Raw genomic sequence first — 23,222 nt, 5'->3', positions numbered from 1 at the left:
TAACTCCGAGCCGATCCCGAAGCAACCCGAAAGCTTATGTTTACTTGCTGCTAGTGCTGTTTACACTTTTGTTCGCGGAGTCAAACGTTGTCGTTTCACGCGGTAACGAAAACGGTGATCGTTCGAACGCCTCGAGCATTTCGTACTTGTAGTCCGTCCTATCGAGACGTTACAATTCGTCATGAGTAAACTCTGCTGTATCGGGCTATCGTTGGCCACCAGGATCATCGGCACGTACACCATGGTGAGTGACAAACAATCACGTTGCCAATGTTAAACCGGTTTTACACAGTGACGGGGCACGTTAACGCGGAATATCGTGAAAATTATCGCTTGATGACCGACGTTCATATTTTCACGTCCAATCTGTATTACATCCATTCGTGTTCTTCTAGTCGCTCTCGGTACTCACGATAAACGTGTTAATGAGTAACTATTTCTCAAGAGCCACCGACAACGAGTTCTTCGATTCTATTCAGGGCTGGGCTTTCCTCGGTTTAAATTGGATACAAGTGTTAAGAAGCTCGCAGGCAGAAACGAAAGGTGGGTACCGACACGTAAACACTGCTCTCTTTTCTTTTATTCCTATTTTCAATTAATTATTACGAATCAAACTTCGTAGCACAAACAGCGGTGGTATTTTTCCTCGCGTACACGATATCATTTTTATTGGCCAGTGCTTATCTCGCTTTGGGATCGATCTCCGTGAGTATAATTATTCTTGATGAAATAAAAATAAAATAAGGTAACGTTAGAATACGAAGATAGTCGCGTATCGAAAGTGAATCGATCGAAGAACGCTTCTTTATTTGAGAAAACGTATTTTCGGCACGTATCAACCTTGCTAAACTCGCTAACGATCTCGCTAACTTCCGCGTACGTTCACAGAGGAAACCAAAGTGCGCCGTGCCTTGGATGTATTTGCAAATGATTAGCATAATAGATCAGTCTGTGGCGCTATCTATTCATCTGACACACGGATCGGAATACGATGCTTACGATCAATCAATGTGGTACATTCCAGTGTCCAGTGTTTATCTATGTAAGTACACTAAAATTGCTTGGTTAATGTCTCGGACATTAGCGTGCTCGATTTTGCAATTTAATTGAGCTATTATTTGAACGCGTCGCGTTACGAAACGGAAAGGAACGCGATCATTTACTTTGCCGTCTGCGACGTTTCAACGTGACTTTAACATGTTTTTACAGTATAAGAAACTTGTTATTACTAGTATCATTTTTGTCGATCTAGTGACGAGCACGTACTTTTGGATGGTCGTGCAATCCGCCCGGAGGCAATGGGCGGAAGAACGAAATGGTTGTGCCGATGTTGATACAATGGATATCGCGTCCGCGACGCAATCGAACAATGCTAACGGGCCGAAATCGCCGTCATTTCTATCGCAAAACTTCGCGATGTTCGAATCCCCGAGACCGCACACGATTTTACCGAAATAACCGAACGAAACGCGTGAATTCTAAGGCAAACTGTGTTGATAAACTTGTTGTCTGCATCGCAAGTTAGCGCGTGCCTATTTTCGTTCGTTCCTCCGAACGAGAAGGTCGCGGATCGAAGAACGGATCTTAACTAATTATCTAGATAAATCGTATGCGCGTGATGACTGAAGTACCTTTAACGTTAGCGTATTTATTTATAGTCCTGACCCGTCCTCTCTTTGTTAAACGTTAAAAAGCATCGAGTGATTTTCTTGTCTGTTAGAAAAATCGTTTTTACAACTGCTTAGTACGAGATGATACGTGCTTTTTCGCGGCGATCTGCACGAAGTATGCCGATTTTTAAAGAAGATTCAAATCTGAAGTGCGCGTAATAACCATTGATCACGATCGGCTAATGGAAAGAGCGTATAGCGAGGAAACTACCAGAATACGAGGAAATCTCGGCCTCGTAACGGGGCAAATGTATAATAATGTGGGTAAACTCGATAAATCAGTCCGGGGGGGTTGCGACTAATAGAGTGTATCAAATGCGACCACGGCCAAGCGTGGCTGCATAGAAAATATGAGAAATGGTCGCGTTTTACGTCGGAATACTTTTAAACTTCCTTCGAATTTGAATCGCGCGCAAAGCATATTCCCTTATACCGGGACCGCTGTCTACTCGATGGAGGTCGATTTGTCCGAAAATGGTCGGAACTTTTCGCGAAACTCTCGGGAATAATGATCTAGGGTACAATGGACGATAGAAGAAATCCCCCTTCGCTGCGATTTATATCGGCCGTTTCACCGCGTTGCCGATCATTTGCGTTCCACTGAAAATAACACGATCCTTGCAAGTCTGTAAGAGGTCAACATCGAAAATTTGATACGTACAAGATGTCCACGCTTGGTGTGTACAGTTGGGAGGTAGGAGAAATTGTTTTTGTGAAAGTTGTATAGTTTTAGATAGGACAAACATTTGTTGTATCTTCTTAGAAACGGGGAGCTTAGTGGAACAGAAACACGTTAATAATTTCCTCTTTTAATGTGCAAACTCGTAGATGTAACACGTGTACCTGTTCCACTGAATTCCCCTAAATATGTAATAATTAAGTTAAATAAAGAAAAAGTCGTGAATGTACGATTACGAACAAGGAGGTTCCTCTTCTGTGTACAAATTGACGCTCGCAAGAACTTCCGTAAGCTTTTCGTTGAACGATACGGCTGCGAACACGAAGGAACAGACAGGAGGAAGAAAGAGGGTTGGGTACCGCGACGTGGTTGGTTGGCGGGTGCTTTTAAAAAGAACTGAGCGAGCCAATTTGTAGGCTGTCGCAAACTTTTAAAACACTAGTTGACAGCCGCTCCGCCTTCTCCGCAACTCGTGCACCCTCTTCGAGGTTCGTCCAACCATCCAGAAGGATTCCGGCCACCATCCAACGTCTCTCTCGTCTTTCGACTGGAGCACCCAGTCGACGGCGAAACTCACCCCCTTCCTGGCCCTCGGGTGCTCGTGGGGAAGCCGATGGATTGTAAAATAAAACTAACTTGGCTCTTTCGTGGCTCGAGAACGGAGTACCCGGCGAAATCTTATTCCCTCGGGTCTCTTTTATTTTCGCGTACCCCTTTTTTTCCCCCCCCTCTTTCTTCCACCCGGCCGGGGTGCAATCACGAAAAAGAGCTACGCGGAAGATAGATACGACCAGAGAGAGTTATGCTTGCTCGAAGAAACGTGAAAGTTTCGATCCTAGTTGAAATTTATCGAAAATTACATTTGATGCTGTTACCTTTTCCTTCTTTCATTTTTTATTTTTGTGAATCATGTACTCGTGTCTCTTGTTTTTTAAGTAATAACAAGGTGTTTCTTTGATATTTTTCCTTTGATATACCAGGAGCAACTTGAAATAGTTTTACGAGTATCCGACGACCAAGAAGAGAAGGGTAGTCCACACGTATGGCGCACATAAAAGATGGTGCGACGTAATTAATCTTCTTGTATGACACTTTGGCTGGTTACGGGGCAGAGCTTGCCAGGAGCCAGTACACAACATCCCACTTAAGCTCGACGCCCAGAAAACAATTAATACGAAATTGATTAATAATTATTGCGTCCCAATTTCGGTTCCCTTGTCGCTCGCTCTTGCTAGTCACGTAACCGTGAAAAAAGAAATTTTCCCATCGCTCTCAGAGATTGTTTGCTTCTCCCGTGGAACACACCCCTGTGACCAATATTCGATAAAGAACGTTTGTCGTACATTTATCATAGAATTTCAAATAATCATCGTGTAATTTTCCCCGTTTCAACTACAACTAACTCGATATTCTAATAGAAAGGGTTGAAACGTTCAAAGTGTTTCAATTTCTCAAAGTGGCTTTCATTTGTTCGTCGTCGAGAATGGACAGTCGATTTGGCATTACTTTTCCAGACAGACAGACAGACAGATTTTATTGATCTGCCGTGTTGGTTCTCCGGCTAGCCACGGATAAACGAAGAGGAAAAGCGGAGAATCGAAGGATAGAAAGAGACGATGATGGAACGGCGGAACTGAACGCCCCATAAAACTAACCAATGCTAATACTTCGCATCTCTGCAGTGGCGTACTTTGAAGATAGCGTGCTTTTCAGCTCGTTCGTTCACCGGGACCAGACGGGAAATTCATCGCGACGCCGATGTCCTGGACCGGAATCGGCAATAAACGCGTAACCGAGCCTAATTCGTAATGTTGGCTCAGTCATTGTGGCCCATTGTGAATTCTCTTCCCCTGTTATTCGGGGTTCACGAGTATAATGCTGGGGTTATCGCAGGAAACTGCCAGTAACGACTGTAAGAGGCATGTACTCTTCGAAACGCGCGCCCGATTCCGCTTATCCTTTCATCGTTCTAGCGAATTACCGTCCAATACCGAATCGTTTTCCTTGAAATTACAGTTGATTGTTTCTCTGATTCAAATTCACGCCTCGAATATTTTATCCTTCGTCTCCCATTCTCTCACAACGAGATCTCCGTTTCTCTTGCGAACAAAAGTCTAACTGGAAACGTGGATCGATGACCAAGGGACGGATATGGACAGGAGAAATCGCATTACTTTTGAATTTCTTTCCGTTCCAACCAGGGCTGGCACGTGCTCCTTTTTTTCCTCCCTTTTTAAGGAGAGACGGATGGCGAACGGGAAACTAGGAAGTAAATTTGTGAACACGATGGACGAGAGGATACAATAGCTGCGTTTAATACTACATTAAACACGATACAGAACGATCTACCCCCGTGACCACCGTGACAAAGTTTCCCGGACAATGCGACCCGATGACTGTATTAGTATATAGGGGAATGGTAATGTGCAAGCACGCGTGTGGTATGCCCGTCGACCTCCTTTGGTAAATAGAAATTTCACTTTCATCTAACCCGTCGTTCTGAAAATCTGAAATTACGGATATCGCAATAAAAGCGTGGTAACAAATTTAAAATGTGAAAAGCTTGAAAACTCTTTTACGGTGGACACTTAACACGACCTAAAGATCGATGTCCACGGGTGGGTAAGATCGATGAGAGAAGGGACAGGTGGGGAAAGGAGGTAAAGGGTCGGAATGAACGGTGTCCCTTGTTTTATCTGGTCGGTCGATTCAAAGTGACGGAAGCGAGCGAGGGGTGTAGTGGGCGGAAGGAGCCGGTTTTTCGAGAATGGCTGCCGTAGGTGTCGAAGGAACGAGGCCGCAATTAGGCGGTCCTGGGGTCGACGAGCAACGACGAGGTCGGGCATTATGCAAAGCAGATTTTAAATTTAGATGTGGCCCACCGTGGCCACACCTATACACCCCCGGCTGCAGCTTCGATTACAGAAAGTGTATGGTCACACGTACACGAGCGAAGACACGCGAACTAGCTAGCTAGCTTTGCTGCTAGCTAGCTGGCTGGCAAGCAAGGGGTGGCGTACAAGCGTGGGTCGTGTCGTGCTCGACAAATTAGCGCGTTTTAAATCCAATCCAAGCCGAGAAAAGGGAGGGAATCGTTAGGTAGAAGGGAAGAGAGAAAGAGAGACAGCTCGAGGGACACTCTACGAGCTGTTTTGCATTTCTGGCTCGCGCTCGTGCGCCCAACATTTGAGGTGTAAAATATTAAATCCAGGCGCCTCCGCCATATCGCCTACGTCCTCGAAAGAGGAGGATGAGCTGAAGAGGAGGTGGATGGAAACGGTACGCACGAATACAGGGGTGCGAGCGTAAGGCCTTATTCACATTCCTCGTCCACCCTTTCATCCTAACGTCGTACTTATTTCTTCCACGCTTCCTTTCTTTCCTTAACTCTATCCTTGACATTCGTAGCAGCGATTCAAGTTTCGAATGAAAGTCAGCCAGTCAGGCTAGATAGATTGGAAGCCTGGATGACTGGCAGAAACGATTTTACGAATGTGAACGTGACCTAAAGGGGGTGGAGATGGGGTCCGTTGCCAGATGGGGGAGGATATGGCGAGGGCTGCTCTGCGGCGCGCACTCAGCGAGTTTACATTTAAATGTAAAAGTGCCGAGTGCTGCTAGGCGAAAGCTGCTGTTTTGCATTCGAAAGCTCATGATTGCCTCTGAGCTTTGCTTTTGACGTCGAGCCGTTCCTCGTCGCCGACGCGACGGACCGCGAGAGGCCGCACGCTGTCGGAGCTGCGGAGTCTGATCCTCGTTTCGGACAGACGGAACGAGCCTCGCACCTTCCGGGGGTTTGGAAAAAAAATAAAAGCCAGCGCAAACGGAATGAAGGATTATCTCGTGCCAATTCATCCCTTTCAGTTTCAAATCGACGCGCCAGAAGCGGCGTTTTGACTTTCTGTATTTCGAAATCATCCATTTGACGCGTAACAATTCGGTAATTAACGTTTTATAAACGAATCTGTAACTATCCTGGCTAATAATCCGTAAAAGCCCGGCGTAAATGTGTTAATCGGATTCGATCGTGGACAGTCGTCGACGTAACTCGATATTTCCATAATCTTCATTAATGCGTTCGTCGATAGCTCGTTAAGCTCTGAATAATCGCGTCGGTCGATGCGCTAAACGGATCGTCGGCTAATTAACAGCATCCATCTAGCAAACTCGTCTCTGAACAAGGAAATTCATCGAATTTCGAAATCCTCCAACCTTCCATTCCGCCGCGTCTCCGGCGTTCCTCCCGGTCCGTTTCTACATAATCCGACGATATTTTTCCTTTTTATCAAGCTCGCGTCTTTCAAGGAACGTCGTCGTACGTTCGTTTTCTTCTTCTAACGTTGCACACAACCACGCGAGATATAACGTCGACGAATGCACCCACACCATGGCACGATTTATTTCCGGGCTCTAATCAATTCTCGGAAACGGAACTGGACGGACACACGAAACGTCCGTGGAACCTTACCGTACCGAGCCCGATGTTATTCTTCTAATATGTATGTTTCTTATGAGCGCCGGTAAAAGGGCTCCCCGTGCAATTTCCTATGATAGATCGAGTCCCGTGGACAAGTTCCATTACGGTCAGCCTCTGAATTATTGAACTGGCAATTCCCTGGCGACACGCGGGACACCCTGCATCAAAGTGTCAACGGGCTCATTAAGCCTCCAAATCAGGTGAACTAACGCGCTAACCGTTCTTACCCTCTAGACTCGATGGGTAAACCTAACCGCCTAATGGATTTTCTCTTTTCCTTTCTCGAAATAGATACGTTTGCGGTGAGGTGTAAAATACTTTGTCAATTTCTGTATAAATTTATATCGCAAACGATCGCCAAACGTTCAAGTGTAACGTTACACAAAGCAGGACTTAAGCGATGTTCATTTTTTTTATTTTCAATCAGCTTACTCTTACGGGTGCAAGAGAACATTTGCATTCCGGTTGATAGATCGCAGATCAAGATTACTTGTATCTGTAATCCCTTGAAATAAGACCTGTTACTGCAAACTGCGGTATCTCTGCTGGCGATCACCGACACGGAGAGAAGGGCACGGATCGCTATCTGAAAACGCCCTTCTGGTCCATATGCTGGGTTAATAAGAACCCTAATAACGGGTACCACCCCATCGATACGTAGGGACTGTCACTAAATATTTTTCTTGCTCAACGGTTGCTCTGGGAATTCGTCCGTGCCGATGCCTCGTTGCTCGACTACATATGTCGTCGTCAAAGAGCGACGTATTTCAGGGAAACATCGATCCGATCGGTGTCTTGCGAATTTCATCCTTGCCCGTTTTACTCGGAGGAAAAATCTTCCTCTTATCTTGGAATTCGTTGTTGATAATAAAATAATTCTTCAGCTTTCCTTATTGAATCGTCAGGTGGAAAGGTCTAAATCGACGATGACAAGGAAATTAAGGGAAAGTGGAAATTGTAGCAAGTCCGGCTACTTGAAAGTCAGGTGAAAAGAAAGAAATAGAGAAGATTGTTTTTATTAATTCTTACCGGTTGAAATGCAAATCGGCCAATCACGCGTCCGGAAGGCTAGAGCTAGCGGCGCTTACTCGAGTAATTTATTCGTAAGGGCGTTAAAGTTTCATAAGTCGTGCACATAAAATGCACTCGAGAGTGGAGAGCAAGGGTATCCCGGTCGTTCCCGTTCGTTCCTCTTCTCTATCCCTGGCGCGGCAGAAAATTATGCAGATGGCGGAGAAAAGCTTTGATAAACACGACAGTCTCTGATCGTTATGCAGATCCGCGCCACTGTAAAATGGCGGCAATCTCTCCCTCTCACTCGACCGTCCAAACCCCCTCTTTATCTATCTGTCCTCTGCCTCTTCTGATCCTCCCTAGCTAGCTGGACCCCATCTCCCTGTTTCAGCTTCTCACCCCGTCTCTCTCTCTCTCTCTCTCTCTCTCTCTCTTTCCTTCTTCCTCGCTTTTCAACCCCCTACCACCCTTCTTCTTTCTCTTCCCGCTCCTCCGCCTCCGCCACGGCTCGCTACTGATTTTCACACCCCGGCCACGGCATTACCAGCCCAAGTCGAGGGTGCAAATACGCACCCTCCTGGTTGTTTCTCTGACGCGTCTGCGCCGGCTTGTACCACCCGTACCTACCTACCTATATACATCCGCTGCAATTTCATTGGAAGATCGTGCTGGCACTCGAAGACACGAGCAACCAGCCTCGTACACACTCGACATCCACTCTTCTTCTCATCCTCAACTTCCACAGGAAATTCTCGCGCCAGTCATCGAGATACCAGAACCGCGCATATACTTTACAACAACCCCCATTCCCGACACCCGAAGTACCAGCAAAATGGTCGTGAAGACGCTTCCAGACGTCCCCTTTCTTTCTTCTATTCGTTTACTCTCGCTTTACTCTTCGTGATCCGTTCAATGTTTCAGCCGACTCTGACACACGCGATCATTGCAAAAATCATCAGACAAAAAGTTAATAGACTTTTCCATGTCCGCTCAGTTCTCGATCGTTAATGATTTAGCTGTAACCCAATTAAGAGGATGTTGATAGATTTAACCCACGCGATCGTTGGAAAAATCATAAGGCAGAGGTTAATAGAGTTCTTGATATCGAAACTCGGCTCGAAAGAGTCCACCTGATGTCACGGCAGAATTAAAAGCGAGCCGTTGACGTAACGCGATTACCTTGAGAGCTGGGGGTGTCTAGGCGTCGGGATCACCCCTCCATAACGGTGCTCGAAAATTCATTTTGTCGCGCGTTTAAAATTTTCATCGGAACTGATCGCGTTTCTAGCTAATAGGTAATTCAGACCACCCCCCGTGGAACGCGAACAAAGTATCGTTTCTCAGACATTAGGAATCTTTTCTTTCTTCGCCGTATGCAAGCCGCTCGTGCATCGCCTGCCTCTTCGAACGATGTTTTATTCATGCAGGTGGAAAGTGTTGCCTGGCCGGTCTCTCGAGCCGGGGTCGAGCCGAAGTCGGTTGCGTTTAAGCGAGCAAACCGCCTTTCCTTGAAACTGTAGAATACTTTAACGCCCTGGCTAATTGGCCGTATACGTGTTGCGAATGAAAGTTTTCAGCTGAATTACGTATCGCGAATTCGAAGCGTTCAGTTTTCCAAATTGCACACTTTGTACTCGTATAAACTGCGACGGTGTACACGATTCGTAAAAGAATCGAAGCTGTTTGGCGACGATCAGGCTGATCGGTTTTCATGTAACGTTAGAGTTCGATCGATTTCGGAGGAGCTTCCGCGTCGCGTCGTCGTGAATGGGAGAGCACTTTTTCGCTCGTAGTTTGTTTCACTTTCGCACTATGCATTATGCATGAGAACACTTTAAATTCTGCCCGAGTCGCGATAAATCGTTGCCTTCGATATTATTTTCCACCGATTTCTAATGCGTTCGATCGTCCACGGGATCTGCTTCTAAACCGCAGCGACGAGTAATTCTCATTTTTCATTTTGCGAAGAAGCAAAAATTAAAGATCGATACGTATCGACGCCGGTTCGTGCGGATCGCACGATTAAAGGATACGGTCACAGAGTTATGCGATCGAAACGAGTCGGAAAGGAAACGATCGTGCAGGCGGATTGGTCGACGTATCACGAATGCTCGGGGCGTGGTTCGGTTACTAGCTTCTCTCGACCAACCGTTCTCTCCTTTCAATTATTATTTAATTACGCTAATTGCCCGACGCGGCCCGTCCCCTTGCGATTTGCCAGCCGCTCGAGAGCAGCTCCGATCGTTAAGTCGATGTAACCGGTTCGTGGAATTTTAACGAATCGCCTCGTTTCGTACGTGACCGAAATCGCAACACCGTCCAAGCTAAACTGCAAATTATCGTAATGATTCCTCGAATCTTTTTTTTTTTTTTTTTTTTCTTTCATCTCGTTGTCTCCCTTTCAACGAGACACGCGCCCATGGTGTCGTTAGTGATTTTGGATAATTTCAAAGGCAATTGGAAACATTGCGAAATGTTAAGACGGATAACCGGTTCACCGTCGTTTCCCGTTCTGGAGCGCAGAAAATTTTGCAAAATTATGCAGTCCAGCATAACGTGCCACTTCGGAGCGGCGGGGAATCGCGAGCACATCGGGACACGTGAGCATAAATTGGCTCGACGCAAAATTGGCCTGACAGTTTAACTATGACAAAAGCACAATAGAATGCGCCGTTTCCTGAACGCAGCATGCGGCTGTAATTTCTCTGTCTGTCCATCCGTCCCTCTCTCTCTCTCTCTCTTTCTCTTCTTTTTTCTCTCCCCTGTTCTCTGCATTCTCTTCACCACCCACGAATGTTTTTCCATTCTTCCTTCTTTGTCGAGGATTTTTGTATCGTTGCCTATTTCCTTCTCGAACGGCGGATATCGCGGACAGTTTAATACCGTGTCGCCGTCACGAACGCTCGTTAGCGGACGATACTTTAATCTAATATTAGAAAATGGCCCAGAAACGGGACGTCACCAGACACGGTTACCGAACGAACAGTATCTTCCCTGGCCATTCAATTTCGCAGCCTAGATATTATCGTTCCTTTTGCACGAATAATCAGAGTGCATACAAAGCGATCGTTTTCGATGACGGTTGTTACCGTGACAAGCTGTTTCCTGCGACCGTGAATAACAAAATATACGACTGACACGAAATTAAACCAATCGTCCCATCCATTAAGCCGCGAGATTTTTTTGAAGTTTAATGACTTCGCGGATGCACGCGAGTTTAACGCGAAAACGTCTTAGTTAGTTACTTTCGGCTATTTTTTCAAGAAAATGAAACGACTAGTTCGAAATCGATGGTTATCGTCAAAGGATTCGCGGTTTCCGCGAACGGTGGTAAAAGGACGAATTTTCCACGAGGAACCTGGCCTGGTTCTAAGTGGTCGTCGTTTGATGACGGTTATTACCATGATGCGCTGTTTCCTGCGACCGTGAGTATCCTCCACCCACACACGTCGGCAAGAAAGCAAATGTATACAAGAGTTATACAAAGACATACGTAGAAAGAGGACGAAGTTGCACGTAACGAGCGATTCGTGAACATGCACGGCTAAGTAGTCGGAAAGGCATGGATGTTGCACTGAACACGCTTGCGATCTTCTCTTTCCCTCCCGTGTATTTCGTCATTATATAATATACTCGTTTACACAGAACATTATTGTCGCAAATATGTGATTAACGTCGGAAATCACCGGCCCGTATTGCTACCGCCCTTGCGTGATGCGGTTTTCCAGATTTCGCTTCGACGAACCACCGTGTACGAGCTGTCCACGGACGTGTATTCATTCTCTCTTCGCCCGGTTGACCATGCTCGCCGGAAGTCGTCGATACGTTTGCTCGCTAAACGAATCCCTGTCAGAGAGGAGGAACGAACGTTCCGCTGACTCGACGTCCACCCTTTGTCACGAATCTCGTGAATATCAGAATTATTTATCGTTTGAAGATTCTTCCGAACTGTTCCACGTTCCCTGTGACGTTTGCCCGGGTATCCAACACCAAAGGATCTGTCCTCTTTCTCTCGCTCCCTTCCTGGTAATCATGTAACTCGATTGAAGAGAACGAGCGAGAACGGGCCAATAAGAGGCTCCCTTTAATCGGGTTACTTCGTTATCGCGTTACTCCGTCACTCGGTGGCGGTGATATCAACGGAATATCAATTGTAGTGATTAACCAAGACGCTCGTCGCGGGTTGAAACTTTGCTTTCCCCGTAGGGACGACGCGACGGTGTAAAGTCTAAAGAGGAACGAAGAGAATTCGGGAATAACATCTTTTGTCGGTGGAAAATTAGCCCTGAGGAATATTCAAATCACCGGGAGTCTCTTCGAGGCATTTCAATCACTTTTCGAAACCCTTGTTTTTCCCGCTGAAAGTTCTCCATCGATTCACCGCCGATCGTGGCACGACAGATTTCTGCCAATTAGCCGAATCGTGAGATTCGAAGTACAATGAATTAGACACGGCCTCGTGATCCGGTAAAATCAGGCCCGAGGCCAGATTATAATAATGCGAGAATCAGCCGGAGCCACCGAGGGTGGTGTCGCGGCAAAAGAGCGCGCGTATCGAGGCGGACACTCGACACAGCTGTCCAGGAAACGTACTTGGCCCATTGTACGGTCTAACCAACCGTAAACGCTGAAAATCTAATTGACGAAATTCAATTTCCCACCGACAATGCCCGGCCCGCGACGGATTATCCTGTGTGCTTTCCAAAAATTACACAGGAATATCGGGTCTTAGAAATTCGACACGGCCAGAGGATCCGACGAGTCGCGTTAATGGCGTTTCACTCCGCTAAGGGTGCTAAGCTGACGAGCACACGTTCGCGGTCCCTGATTTCTAAAAAAAATAGCCTCGCTGAAAATCTTCAAGCTGAATCCACAAAGATCGAACAAAGGGTTAAACAATATCGTTTCACGTTCGTACGAAGCGATTGAAACGTCGAGAGATCGAAGCTCTTTTCAATACCGTGACGAAGCTTTACGATCGTTCGATAAATCCTGCTAATCTTGGCGCACGAATTTCTATCGTGTTTTCGAATTTCCATTAAAATCCTCGAATCACCTTTTCTCCCCTTCGCGGCCCAAAAAGAAGTGAGGATGATGCTGTACGAGGCTGGCTGAATTATCGCAGAATCAAAATAATTCGATAGATAGAGGGGTGCCATGTATTACAAGAGGGGTGACCGTTTCTGCGCGTTGGGGTGCCAAAACATCCGCCGTTCCTCGACGAATTATCGTCGCATGGACCGTCCATCCTCCTTCTTTTTTTAATGAATTACAACGCCAGGAACGTTTAAAACGTAATCTCCTTTTACTCTGTACACTTTTGATCATCGAAAAATGAAATAAATTGTAATTGTTCCGTCGACAGGAGATTCGTCTTTCAAGTGGAAAAAGAATGCCAATACTTTTGCCATCCAGTCGACTCGTATTTATTCATTTGAGCTAATTTTTTGGGCGTGGAACCGCCTATTAGATTGCGCAGTTATGCTTCAGGGCAGATTGACGCTGTGGCTTGGAAAAAGTGATCGAGACAGCTGCTAGATGTTCTGCTTTTTCTTTCGAAATTATCTAATTCATAGAATCGACGTCGGTGACAAAGAGAGAAGAGTATTTAAAAACGCGTAAAGGCAAACGACGCCGTGTCAGAGGGCGTCAGGTGGCCGATTTAAAACGGCACAATGGCTCAATTCGGGATGAAAATCCCCATTCAAATGCGATCTCAATCCCCTCCGTCAAATGGGAGCTAAGTAGCTACTTAGTTGCACATTTGGCTTGAAATTCTCGATGTCCCTGCTGCCGGTTCGAGAGTAGCACCGTCCGCCTGTGGATTCGAGATGCTATCTCGACGATTTGCGATACGAGCGTGTACCTGAACGCGTCACGCTAATCTGCTTCGAATTCAGTCAACCTTATGGCGGCTATTATGTTACATACTCTCGCGGAAGTACGATGCCATCGCTGGCATCTATCTTTTGCTTCGTAATTTCTGTCTAATGATCATGATTCCAGAGGAAAATAGAGGTAAAAAAGAGCTCTTCGTTTCTGGAGTATAATGATTCACCGACGGACAGATAGAATAATTGACTCGCAATCAATTAGTTTGATGCACTTCTTCTACTTCTTATTATTATTATTATTATTGTTGTTGTTAAATCGTTAATTGAGAAGGATAAGATAACCGGTGCGGTGGTTCGAGGGAAAGGCAGACGGAGGCTATTAATGCAATTTCCTATTTAACTAGATTTCCATTCACGGTACACAATTATGAACGATCGGGTAGGAGGGTTGGGCCCGGTTAGCCGATGCCACACTCGACGAGAATAATTAGTTTTAATTGGCCCCTGAGAAACTTATCCCTTCCCCTGTTGACGCATTAAGACCAAAGTTAGACGGGCCACAGGAGGTTTAGGTTTTGCGAAGCGCCAGCAGGTAAGGTATACCACGTACTACGTGACACGCTTGGTAAACCCAAAGCTGGCTTTGTTAAGCTCGGATTCTGAGTGCCTTTGATACGTGTACTTGCACGCTAACTAACCAACCTAAGCTATCCGTGGTGAGCTCGCTCTCGCCTACCTACTCATACACCGTATGTTATACGCCTTTCTGTATCGCTCTAACCAGGGACGTCTAGTTGTTGCCTTAGTATTTTCAAATTTATTAATAAATCTAACCAAGGAACAAACTTTCATTTTATTTCAGACTCTGTTTTCATTTCTTCTTTTAATTATACGATCCTATCAAATTTCGGGTACCAATCACCACCATACTGATCAATGATAAAATAGATTATTTCTTAATAATCTATACTACTTATGGCAACTTATGTTAACGCACAATGTATCAATTTCTTTGTTTGTTTTAAGATACAATATGTTCGAACGAATTCGTTGGAACCCAGTTTTGCCGTCCCTGTCCTTTACCTATGTTACCCTCAGCATCGTCTATACGAGTATGACCTACACGTGCGCGATACATTTCCAACTGGGAATTGAATTTCCTTGGTAATTTTAATGCCATTGCGGCTGAAGGGGTGGAGAGAGGCACCGAGACAGAGGGTAACAAACCCAGCCACAGAGTGTGCATCCCCTAACCACCTCGTAGAGGCGAAATTTAGTTGGAGACGAATACACGATATCCTTGCCATTCCCGCGTGGTTCTCCGCTCGAGATCATTCGAGTGGTTGAAATTTAGACATCGCCAAAAGTATCATCAATTCCTATGATACATTTTCTTTCTTTTTCTTTTCTTTTTTTTTCTTTTTTCTTGAATCAATAATCGAACGAAGGTATTTTGAAATTATCTGAGAAAAAGGAAACGAGGTACTCTGATGGAAACAGATACGATACACTTTGATGGAGCTTTATTTCCGGTACTCCAGCAGGATCCGGAAAGCCGCGGGACACAAAGCCAAAGCGCCGTAACCACTTAAGGAAGCTTTAGCCAAAGTTGCAACAGAATCTGCGTCGTAAGCGGATTTTCCCACCTCAAAGTGCCTTCCTGTTATATCTTTATAAATGGAACCACTCGAGGCTCTATGGAAAAGCGACAGTCTCTATTACTCAGAGGATTTGCAACGTTATGCCTTCGTGGTTGCTCGTTCAAGATTTTTTTCAGATATCCTCTATATGCAATTGAAAATATTTCGTTTTTAGTAAATGCTTCTAAATAAAAAATCATAATCGTATTAATTTAACTATGGATATAAAATTCTATGAGGTGTAGGATAGATTAAATCGCCTTATTACCAAAGCAATTGCGAATGCATATTAAAAGTAACAACTAGAACTGTAAATTACCACTTTTTCATAATTAAACTGTTCCTCTGATTAGATTATCTATCTCCTTGACGTAATTAATATGTTGTAACTATCATTAAGTAGTTAATTTAATGTGCCGTGAATATAATCCAACGTGCTCTTGGAAAATAGTGCTGTTCGTGTTATCTAATGGTCAATGAATAAGATAAGAAATGTACAGTGCAAGCATAAGATCGAATAATAATTATTAAAATAGTTGTTTCGCAAACTTGTATTCTCCAAAGACCGCCATAAATTAAATATTTTTTGAAATTCGACTTCAACGCCCTCTATACAAAAACGGCTGAAACTACTCGACAACTTACCGACCTGGTTTTCAAAAGTTGTACGGTAACTTACCGACTGTGGTCGGTAAGTTGGCAACTCATTTGGGGGTGTCTGAAACCCCGCGGGAAAAAAGACGCGTCCAGTCTTTCTTTATCTGTAGCACCGAATGCAATGTTAGTCTCAACCAATACAGAAGGAAACTCTATAATCCTGAGGGATAGAGCGACAGAAAAATGCTTTAGATAAATTGGTCTATCCCGTATCTTGTCCGTGGTTGTATACAAAGAAGATCGATATCAGCATGGCGGTAAAGGAGAAGGAGCGGCTCTATTCATTGTGATTGAAAATCAAGATTATTATGGCTCAGATCTTATATTACATAACAGGAAAGTGCATTTCCGTCGAAGTGCATTTTTCACGACGCTCAGTATTATCTTGAGCGACGGTAAGAACATAGCAAAAAATCGGCGTTATAACGAACGAAAAAACGAAAGGAACACAAGTTGACAACTGACAATTGGAATTGAAGTCTCAGCCTCGATATACTGAATCGTAAACAGTCACCATGGCAAAGTACGATCATATTGCGTAACCTTAGCCTTATCTAATTATAGCAGCATAGAAAGTGCATCTTTAATTTAACGATAATGCTTTGTTTACTATACCACGCTGCATACTGTTACTCTATCGTTGTTACACTTGTTTCACCGCTTCCTTTTTCGCCGGCATGTCTCTCTTTAAATCATTAATTTTTATTAAAGAAAATGCTGATTTTAAGTTGGTGTGAGTTTAACGTTACATATATGTGTAATTAACTAATTTATGTTCACCTATAATTTAATCCACCTGTTTTATATTTTGAGTAGAATAGTATTTGTGTCCTATCAGTTCAAGTAATGTTAATATTTTATTTTCAAATGTTATGTAGCATTTATATTAGTTCATGCATGTACATATTTACAATATAACTATTTTGTAGTACATATGTTATATTAATATTTGGTAATCTAGAGTATTTAATTAGTTTCCAACTTCTTCACATATGCCTAAATAATGTACACAATTTATATAAGTATAAATAAAATACTATCAAAGTGTAACATAAATTTTGTCAAAGCAAAAAATTCCTTCTTATATTACTTACTATATTATCTGCTTTTTAAAATAAAAGGAAATATAATTTGTAAGATTAGACCAACTGAAATCTATATTTAATCATTGATCACTGATTAAATCAGCAATGGCAAACTGGAAGAACCTGTTACCTTAATCATAGTATTATGTATTCTTAGAATGAATGTATACACAACAAATCCTAATGTAATAACAAAATGGTTATAGAAGGTGGGTTCTAAACTGTAATCTTATCTTATTTATTTTGTTATCGGTTAGTAGTGCAGCTAATCAGTAATTTCTTCTTCACAAATTGTTTACTTCATAGACTTGTTCGTATATCAGAATCAAAGCAGGTTACAGACATTAATATGTCTGTTATTTTCTAAAAATGAACATTGATAAACTTTCACAATTGTGCATAAAACATTTTTCTCAATTATTTCTGGGTAAGCTATTTCATTAATTAGTAAAAGATGTCTTATTTTATTTCCTATGGATACTATGTTATGTAATTACTCCTTAAATATTTATATAAATAAATAAAGTATGCAATTAGTAAGTTACATTATTTCTGAATTTTTGTTTGTTTTTTAGAGAAATGATGATAGTATTTGTCTATGACACTGCAAGGTGTTGTAAAGAAGATGATGATCCTGCAGAAGCAGTTATGTACTTCCATCCAGCATGGGTATCTCTTACCCAAAGGCTAGCCCTAGCAGGTCAATTGATGGCTGTTAATCAATTTCTTACTACTTCATTTTTTGCCCCAAAATCAATTACATTACAGGGAGGAAAATTTGTACTGAAGAAATTTGGACAGTACATACTTGTAAGTATATTATTATAATTATCTGAAACTATTGGCTTTCAATAAATATAACTTCCATTGAGTAATCTCCAAATATACAATGCAAAATGTACTATATGTATAGTGTAATTTGATAGTAGTGGTTATCTACTAAAGCTGTTACAATTATCAGTGAATAATACTCCGAATGAATGAAATACGGTATCTTTCTCATTGCTTAATGTATCATTTGTTAGCATGAAATAATATTTAGCACATATATTTCATTGTTTATTACTTTGTAGGCAGTAGGAACTGATAGGAATATTCATGATTGGGTTCTAGAAAGGCGTGCAAACACTCTGGAATCATTGCTACAATTTTTTCATTGTGATCTTAATAAAATATTAGAATCATTTAATAATGACAGAAATAAATTTACAGAAAAGTTATATCAAATGTTTGAAACATATTTGCCAATTCTTCAATATAGTGCCAATCTTTTTTCTAACATTCCCATCATTAAACTTCCAAAGGTAAGTAAACTGTAGTATTAATTTTATTCTTATTTCATTGATTATACTGCTTTTTATATCACAAACTAATTTTATATTTTTTCTCAGAGTGCTAGTAATATATTTTTAGAGGCAATTCAAGTATTGCAATATTGTCAAGAGACTAATGGTATTATTGGTGGTGCACTCTTCTATAACAATAAGTAAGTTATATAAAATGTTAATCATTTAAAAATTAGTAATTTTCTTTTAATTCTGGAAACCTTAATGTGTCAACATTTTAGGGTAGTTGCTACTCAATTGAGTCCTGATTTGACCAAACAAATTGTTATAACCGATCCGTATAGAATAAAGGTACATGGCACTTATATAATATAAAAAAGTTTTCTTTAATTATTTGTATCTCATATAAAAATTTGGTTCTTAGGCACCTGCAGAGAGAATATTAACAGAATTTCACTTACCTGTTGGGGTGCAATTAATGAGAGTGTATGTTGAACAGAAACAATTCACAAAACTTTTACAAGAAGCAAATAATGAACGATATTACAGTTCTTATCTGGATTCCGCTTCAAAGAAAATCTTACAAAGAAAGGTAAGCAAGTATTAAAATTAAATTACAATAATCAAGTAATAATAAAACGATTAAATTGTTTAGACTATGTCCAAAAATGCTAAGGAATTACCTTTGTCCGGGATGAAACGTGACACTTCTCGTATTTTTACCGTACCTGAAGAAGCAGAATTAGATTCGTCACAGTATAACGATAATAACCATTATGTACCTTCCGTTCCACTTACAACTTACAATTCTCCGGTTAAACGCAAACAGGAAAGTAAATCAGACCGTCCTAAGTGTGCAAATCCTTTAACACCAAGCGTTTGTTCTACACCTTTAAAAGATATTAATAGAGTATTACACGGTAATGCGATGCTGATATGTAATACAAACGAAGAGACAAACGGTGAAACAGAAGATGAAAAGAAAGAAGTAAGGACAAATGTTGATGATATTCCAGACGTTGTTAAGGAAGCCCTTAGATGTAAACGTTTAAATAAATTACGAAACGAAACAGCAAAAGAGAAATTATTGAAAAGGAAAGAATTCAATAAAAAGAGTTTAAGTATGCATGATTTAGAATCATCTACAAATTTCTACTCTAATCGTATATCAGTTAGGACATACGGTTTAGGCTTACCACAAACGAAAACTAGTGTGTCCCCTGAATCTTCCCCCCGAAAGAAACCTTTGTATAAAAAGCAGTTTCATACGATTACCGATCCTTGTTATCCTGTATTTCGATGCGATGGATTACCAGTATCTCAATCTCTATACGAGCAATACATATCTTCACATTATGAAGAACTTAAAGATGATCAAAACTATTTAGTGAATCATAATGACTTTTTAGCGAGTATAACGAAAGATAGTAACGCGAAGAATATAACGAACAACTGTGATACGATAACTAGTGATAATTCTGAAAATCCAGGTAATTCTCATGATGTTAAATTAAGTAATAAAACGAAACAGGAAACTTATCGTAGATCGATGAGTCTTCCTTTGAAACCACTCAATGTTACTGACAACGATGATAGACGAAAATCAACATCAGAATGTGGTAATTCGTACGACTTCCTTCAGAAGAAAAAATTAGACGGTTTACAGTTAACACCACTTATGTCCAAACTTAGTTTACTTGCTGATGAGAAAACTAGCGGTTTTTGTAGTAGAGAAACTACTCCTAGCGAGTTTCGTGATCTGTCTGGATTTTCAACAACAAATCAATTGATCAAGCAAAAATTAGAAGCAGTCAATAAAGAAACTGGTAGTGAAGGAGATGATGAACTCGAAGAAGATTGGATGACCACCTCTAAAAATGAAGTTTGTCTTGAGAAAACAGAATTATTTCTTTGTGGACATCAAAACATGGTATTAGTATTGTTAATGGAAAATGGAACTGCCAATAACCCTGATCTTATACACTTTCTTGTAAGTATATTTTATGTTTTAATGCATTTATGAATAATAATTATTTTAATGTAATAATATGTATTACAGTGGCAAACTTGTGTAAGTACGTTAGGAAAACTTGAAGCAAGATTGCAGCAATGTCTAGAACCTATGCCATCGAATGAAAATAAAGAATTATATAGTATTTTAAGCATCGATCCCCAATGGGATACGATACATCGTTCTGGACTTTGGGGTGTCACTGAGTTGGACATTGTTTCTTGTCTTCATGATAGATTCAAGCATGCTAGTAACCTCACGGATATCATTGTCAGGTAATTCTATAGACATTAGATGACTCATTTAAATCAATTTAATTTTGCATATGACAGCTTTCATTTATTTTAGTAGACCTATTTATATTCTTTTGCCTAATGTTTGATATTTTAAAACTTGATCAAATTATAAGAGAATGCAATGTAGTTTTACTCTCTCTTTGTTACATACTTATTATTAACTATTTATTTGTTTACAAAGTTTTAACTTTACCAAATATTGTTTATATTAATGCTTCAATACGAGTATATTTTATTAATTAATTAGAACGGAAGATACTGTTGTTTATGGTAACCAGTGCGGAAACATAGAGGTATTTTATCAACAAGCGGTGGCTCCAAATACCTCTGGAGGACTTCCGACTCCTGCAGATTTAATGGGAATTGTATCTCTTAAAGCAAAACGTAGACTAGAAAGAGATCACGGGATTGTATTATTATAAATTACAATTGTCTACAAATATCTACATAACAATATCATTCCAAATTAATTTATTTCATTTAATATTGTGTTTATTGTACATTATGGCATGCCAAATTAATGATATGATACATCACATTTTGTACATATTTTTTGCGTATAGTAATAGGTGAATTTTTCGAATTCATTACTTAATAATTATAGGAACATTCTCTTTAAAATGGTATTCAAAACGAGAACGAATTCCTGCATTTAGTAATTAGCATGTAACAGTAGTTGAATTTTTATTACTATAGTGATAACTTTCAAATAATCGTGCATAGATATCATGTATACATTCTAATGTATATATAGATAGTATCATATTTATTTAAAATGTCCACATCATGAGTAAGAAACGATAAGTTCAAATTTTCATATCTTTGCAAAAACTAAAATAATAACCAACAATCTATTAATTTAATCAACTAATATCACAAAAATGAATCGCGACATGTCGATAGTAAAAGTATTGTCGAATATTCTACGCATATTTTTGTAACGAAGAAAACACCCTACTCGGTATAATAATTTAAGAATTGGCTGTAATCAAAAAGATTTACATGTACCAACCATACATAATAAAACTGGTATTAAGGCATTTCTATTTTCTTGTCTATAGAAAAGTGTATTTTAATATGAAATGTTACGCGTTTTACTAAAGGCATTACTTAAAATGTTCATATTAATTATTGGCAATATCACTATCATATAAAAATAATATCAAAAATTCTTAGTTAACTCGCTGAATGCAAATTATATATTTTACTCTTAGATTGTTTATAATAGAAACAAGTGATTTTTATTATGTATGGTTTCAAAGTTATGCAATACCTAAAGTTGCAATAGAATAGCATGATGTGACAATGCTTTTTCAATTCTAAGCTTTAGATGTCTTAGAAAAAATAAACAACATTATAGTATTGTACTACTACGTCCAAATTAAGTGATATTTAGCATTAATTAAATAATTTATTTATGTATTTAAGATTGTGTTATTATCAGTAAAAATTCGTATAACGAATAGGTGTAATGATTGTTAAGTATTGTTTAACTTTCTAATAATTCAGTGTTATATAAATGTGGATTTATATTTTATGTATTAAAAATGCATAATTTCTAATCTATGATATCACTGAGTATACATTTCAATCATCTAATCTAGTCATCTAACATGTTACCAGAAACATTATTTCTGTAGCAAAATTAAACTCAATCTAACAGATTAAAATGTTTCATTCAATTGAAAACAATCCAAACCGAAGGGAAATCATAGATATTAATCCACGTGTAGTACAAGTCATAATTAAACTTTTTAAAAATCTTATTTACGTGAAATATAAATAATGTATAACTTAAGTATATTAACTAGAGATCCTGCAGTCGTTGTGCCGTTTTTCTTTCTTGACCTCGATGATGATGAAAATCAATCGGGACGAGCCTCCTGCTTCTGCCAGTTTGTTAATATGTTTATATCACGCAGAGCACACGTTTCATTTCACGAGCTATTTACATTAAAAACCCGTCTATTAAACAAGAATCACGCGGTGACGCACGGCCAATCGTGTTTTATTATTCAAAATGATAAGCCCCGATCAATGGAAAGTTTACCAGGAACAGGACATTCTAAACTGCTTTTCTGAACTTAGTCTTCTGCATACATTTAATATGAAATAAATATTGCAGAACCTTTGATTTTTTGTAATCCAATGTAAAATTAATATCTTGTTTTGTTGATTATTATAAAGCTAAATAAAGCTAAAATTTACTTGTCTTTTCCTGCAATTGAAAAAACATTTTATGGGTAAACAACATTTATCCATATGAATTCATTGCATCAATAATTTTAAAGCATCAGAATACAGTTCTTCATCTCAGATACATTTACCTAGAAGTATTTTTATTACAAATGTATTTAAAATTAAGTTATTAATGTTGCAATCTGTATCTTTAATAAATAACAAACTAAATGAAATATCTGATTGTTTCATAGAAGAGACCTCACTGTTTAATAAGAAGAAAAGGTAAACTTTTAATAATCAATCTACTAAAGTTTGATTAAAGAAATGACCTTAGTATGTGGTAATTTCAGAGACGAGCCCACAATCGGGAGAAGATCAAATGATCGTGTCGT

The 23,222-nt window shown here is 40.4% G+C and overlaps 2 protein-coding genes across 7 annotated transcripts; both read left to right on the top strand.

The window, feature by feature from the left end:
• Nucleotides 1-102: 102 nt before the first annotated feature.
• LOC117605248 (uncharacterized) lies at nucleotides 103-8,237 on the top strand. Its single transcript, XM_034326347.2, has 5 exons — nucleotides 103-244; nucleotides 396-543; nucleotides 623-705; nucleotides 889-1,042; nucleotides 1,253-8,237. Exons 1-5 carry the CDS (start codon nucleotides 182-184, stop codon nucleotides 1,456-1,458), a joined length of 654 nt encoding a protein of 217 aa, XP_034182238.1. The 5' UTR covers nucleotides 103-181; the 3' UTR covers nucleotides 1,459-8,237.
• Nucleotides 8,238-16,107: 7,870 nt separating this feature from the next.
• On the top strand, nucleotides 16,108-23,184 carry HPS4 (Hermansky-Pudlak syndrome 4 protein). Of its 6 annotated transcripts, XM_034326322.2 has the most exons (10): nucleotides 17,046-17,265; nucleotides 17,363-17,483; nucleotides 17,632-17,866; nucleotides 18,130-18,360; nucleotides 18,448-18,542; nucleotides 18,624-18,693; nucleotides 18,767-18,934; nucleotides 18,998-20,332; nucleotides 20,402-20,628; nucleotides 20,897-22,977. In XM_034326322.2, the coding sequence occupies exons 3-10, from the start codon at nucleotides 17,636-17,638 to the stop codon at nucleotides 21,069-21,071; spliced, it is 2,532 nt and encodes an 843-aa protein (XP_034182213.2). In that variant the 5' UTR covers nucleotides 17,046-17,265; nucleotides 17,363-17,483; nucleotides 17,632-17,635; the 3' UTR covers nucleotides 21,072-22,977. The 6 variants fall into 6 exon arrangements, with proteins under 6 accessions (XP_034182209.2, XP_034182210.2, XP_034182213.2 ...); XM_034326318.2 differs by lacking the exons at nucleotides 17,046-17,265; nucleotides 17,363-17,483 and adding an exon at nucleotides 16,108-16,704 and having other exon boundaries at nucleotides 20,897-23,184; XM_034326319.2 differs by lacking the exons at nucleotides 17,046-17,265; nucleotides 17,363-17,483 and adding an exon at nucleotides 16,109-16,494.
• Nucleotides 23,185-23,222: the final 38 nt, after the last annotated feature.

Source organism: Osmia lignaria, chromosome 3, assembly GCF_051020975.1.
Source record: "Osmia lignaria lignaria isolate PbOS001 chromosome 3, iyOsmLign1, whole genome shotgun sequence".
Taxonomy (NCBI): domain Eukaryota; kingdom Metazoa; phylum Arthropoda; class Insecta; order Hymenoptera; family Megachilidae; genus Osmia; species Osmia lignaria.
The sequence above is the reverse complement of the archived record's forward strand: the minus strand, read 5'-3'. Positions and strand labels throughout refer to the sequence as shown.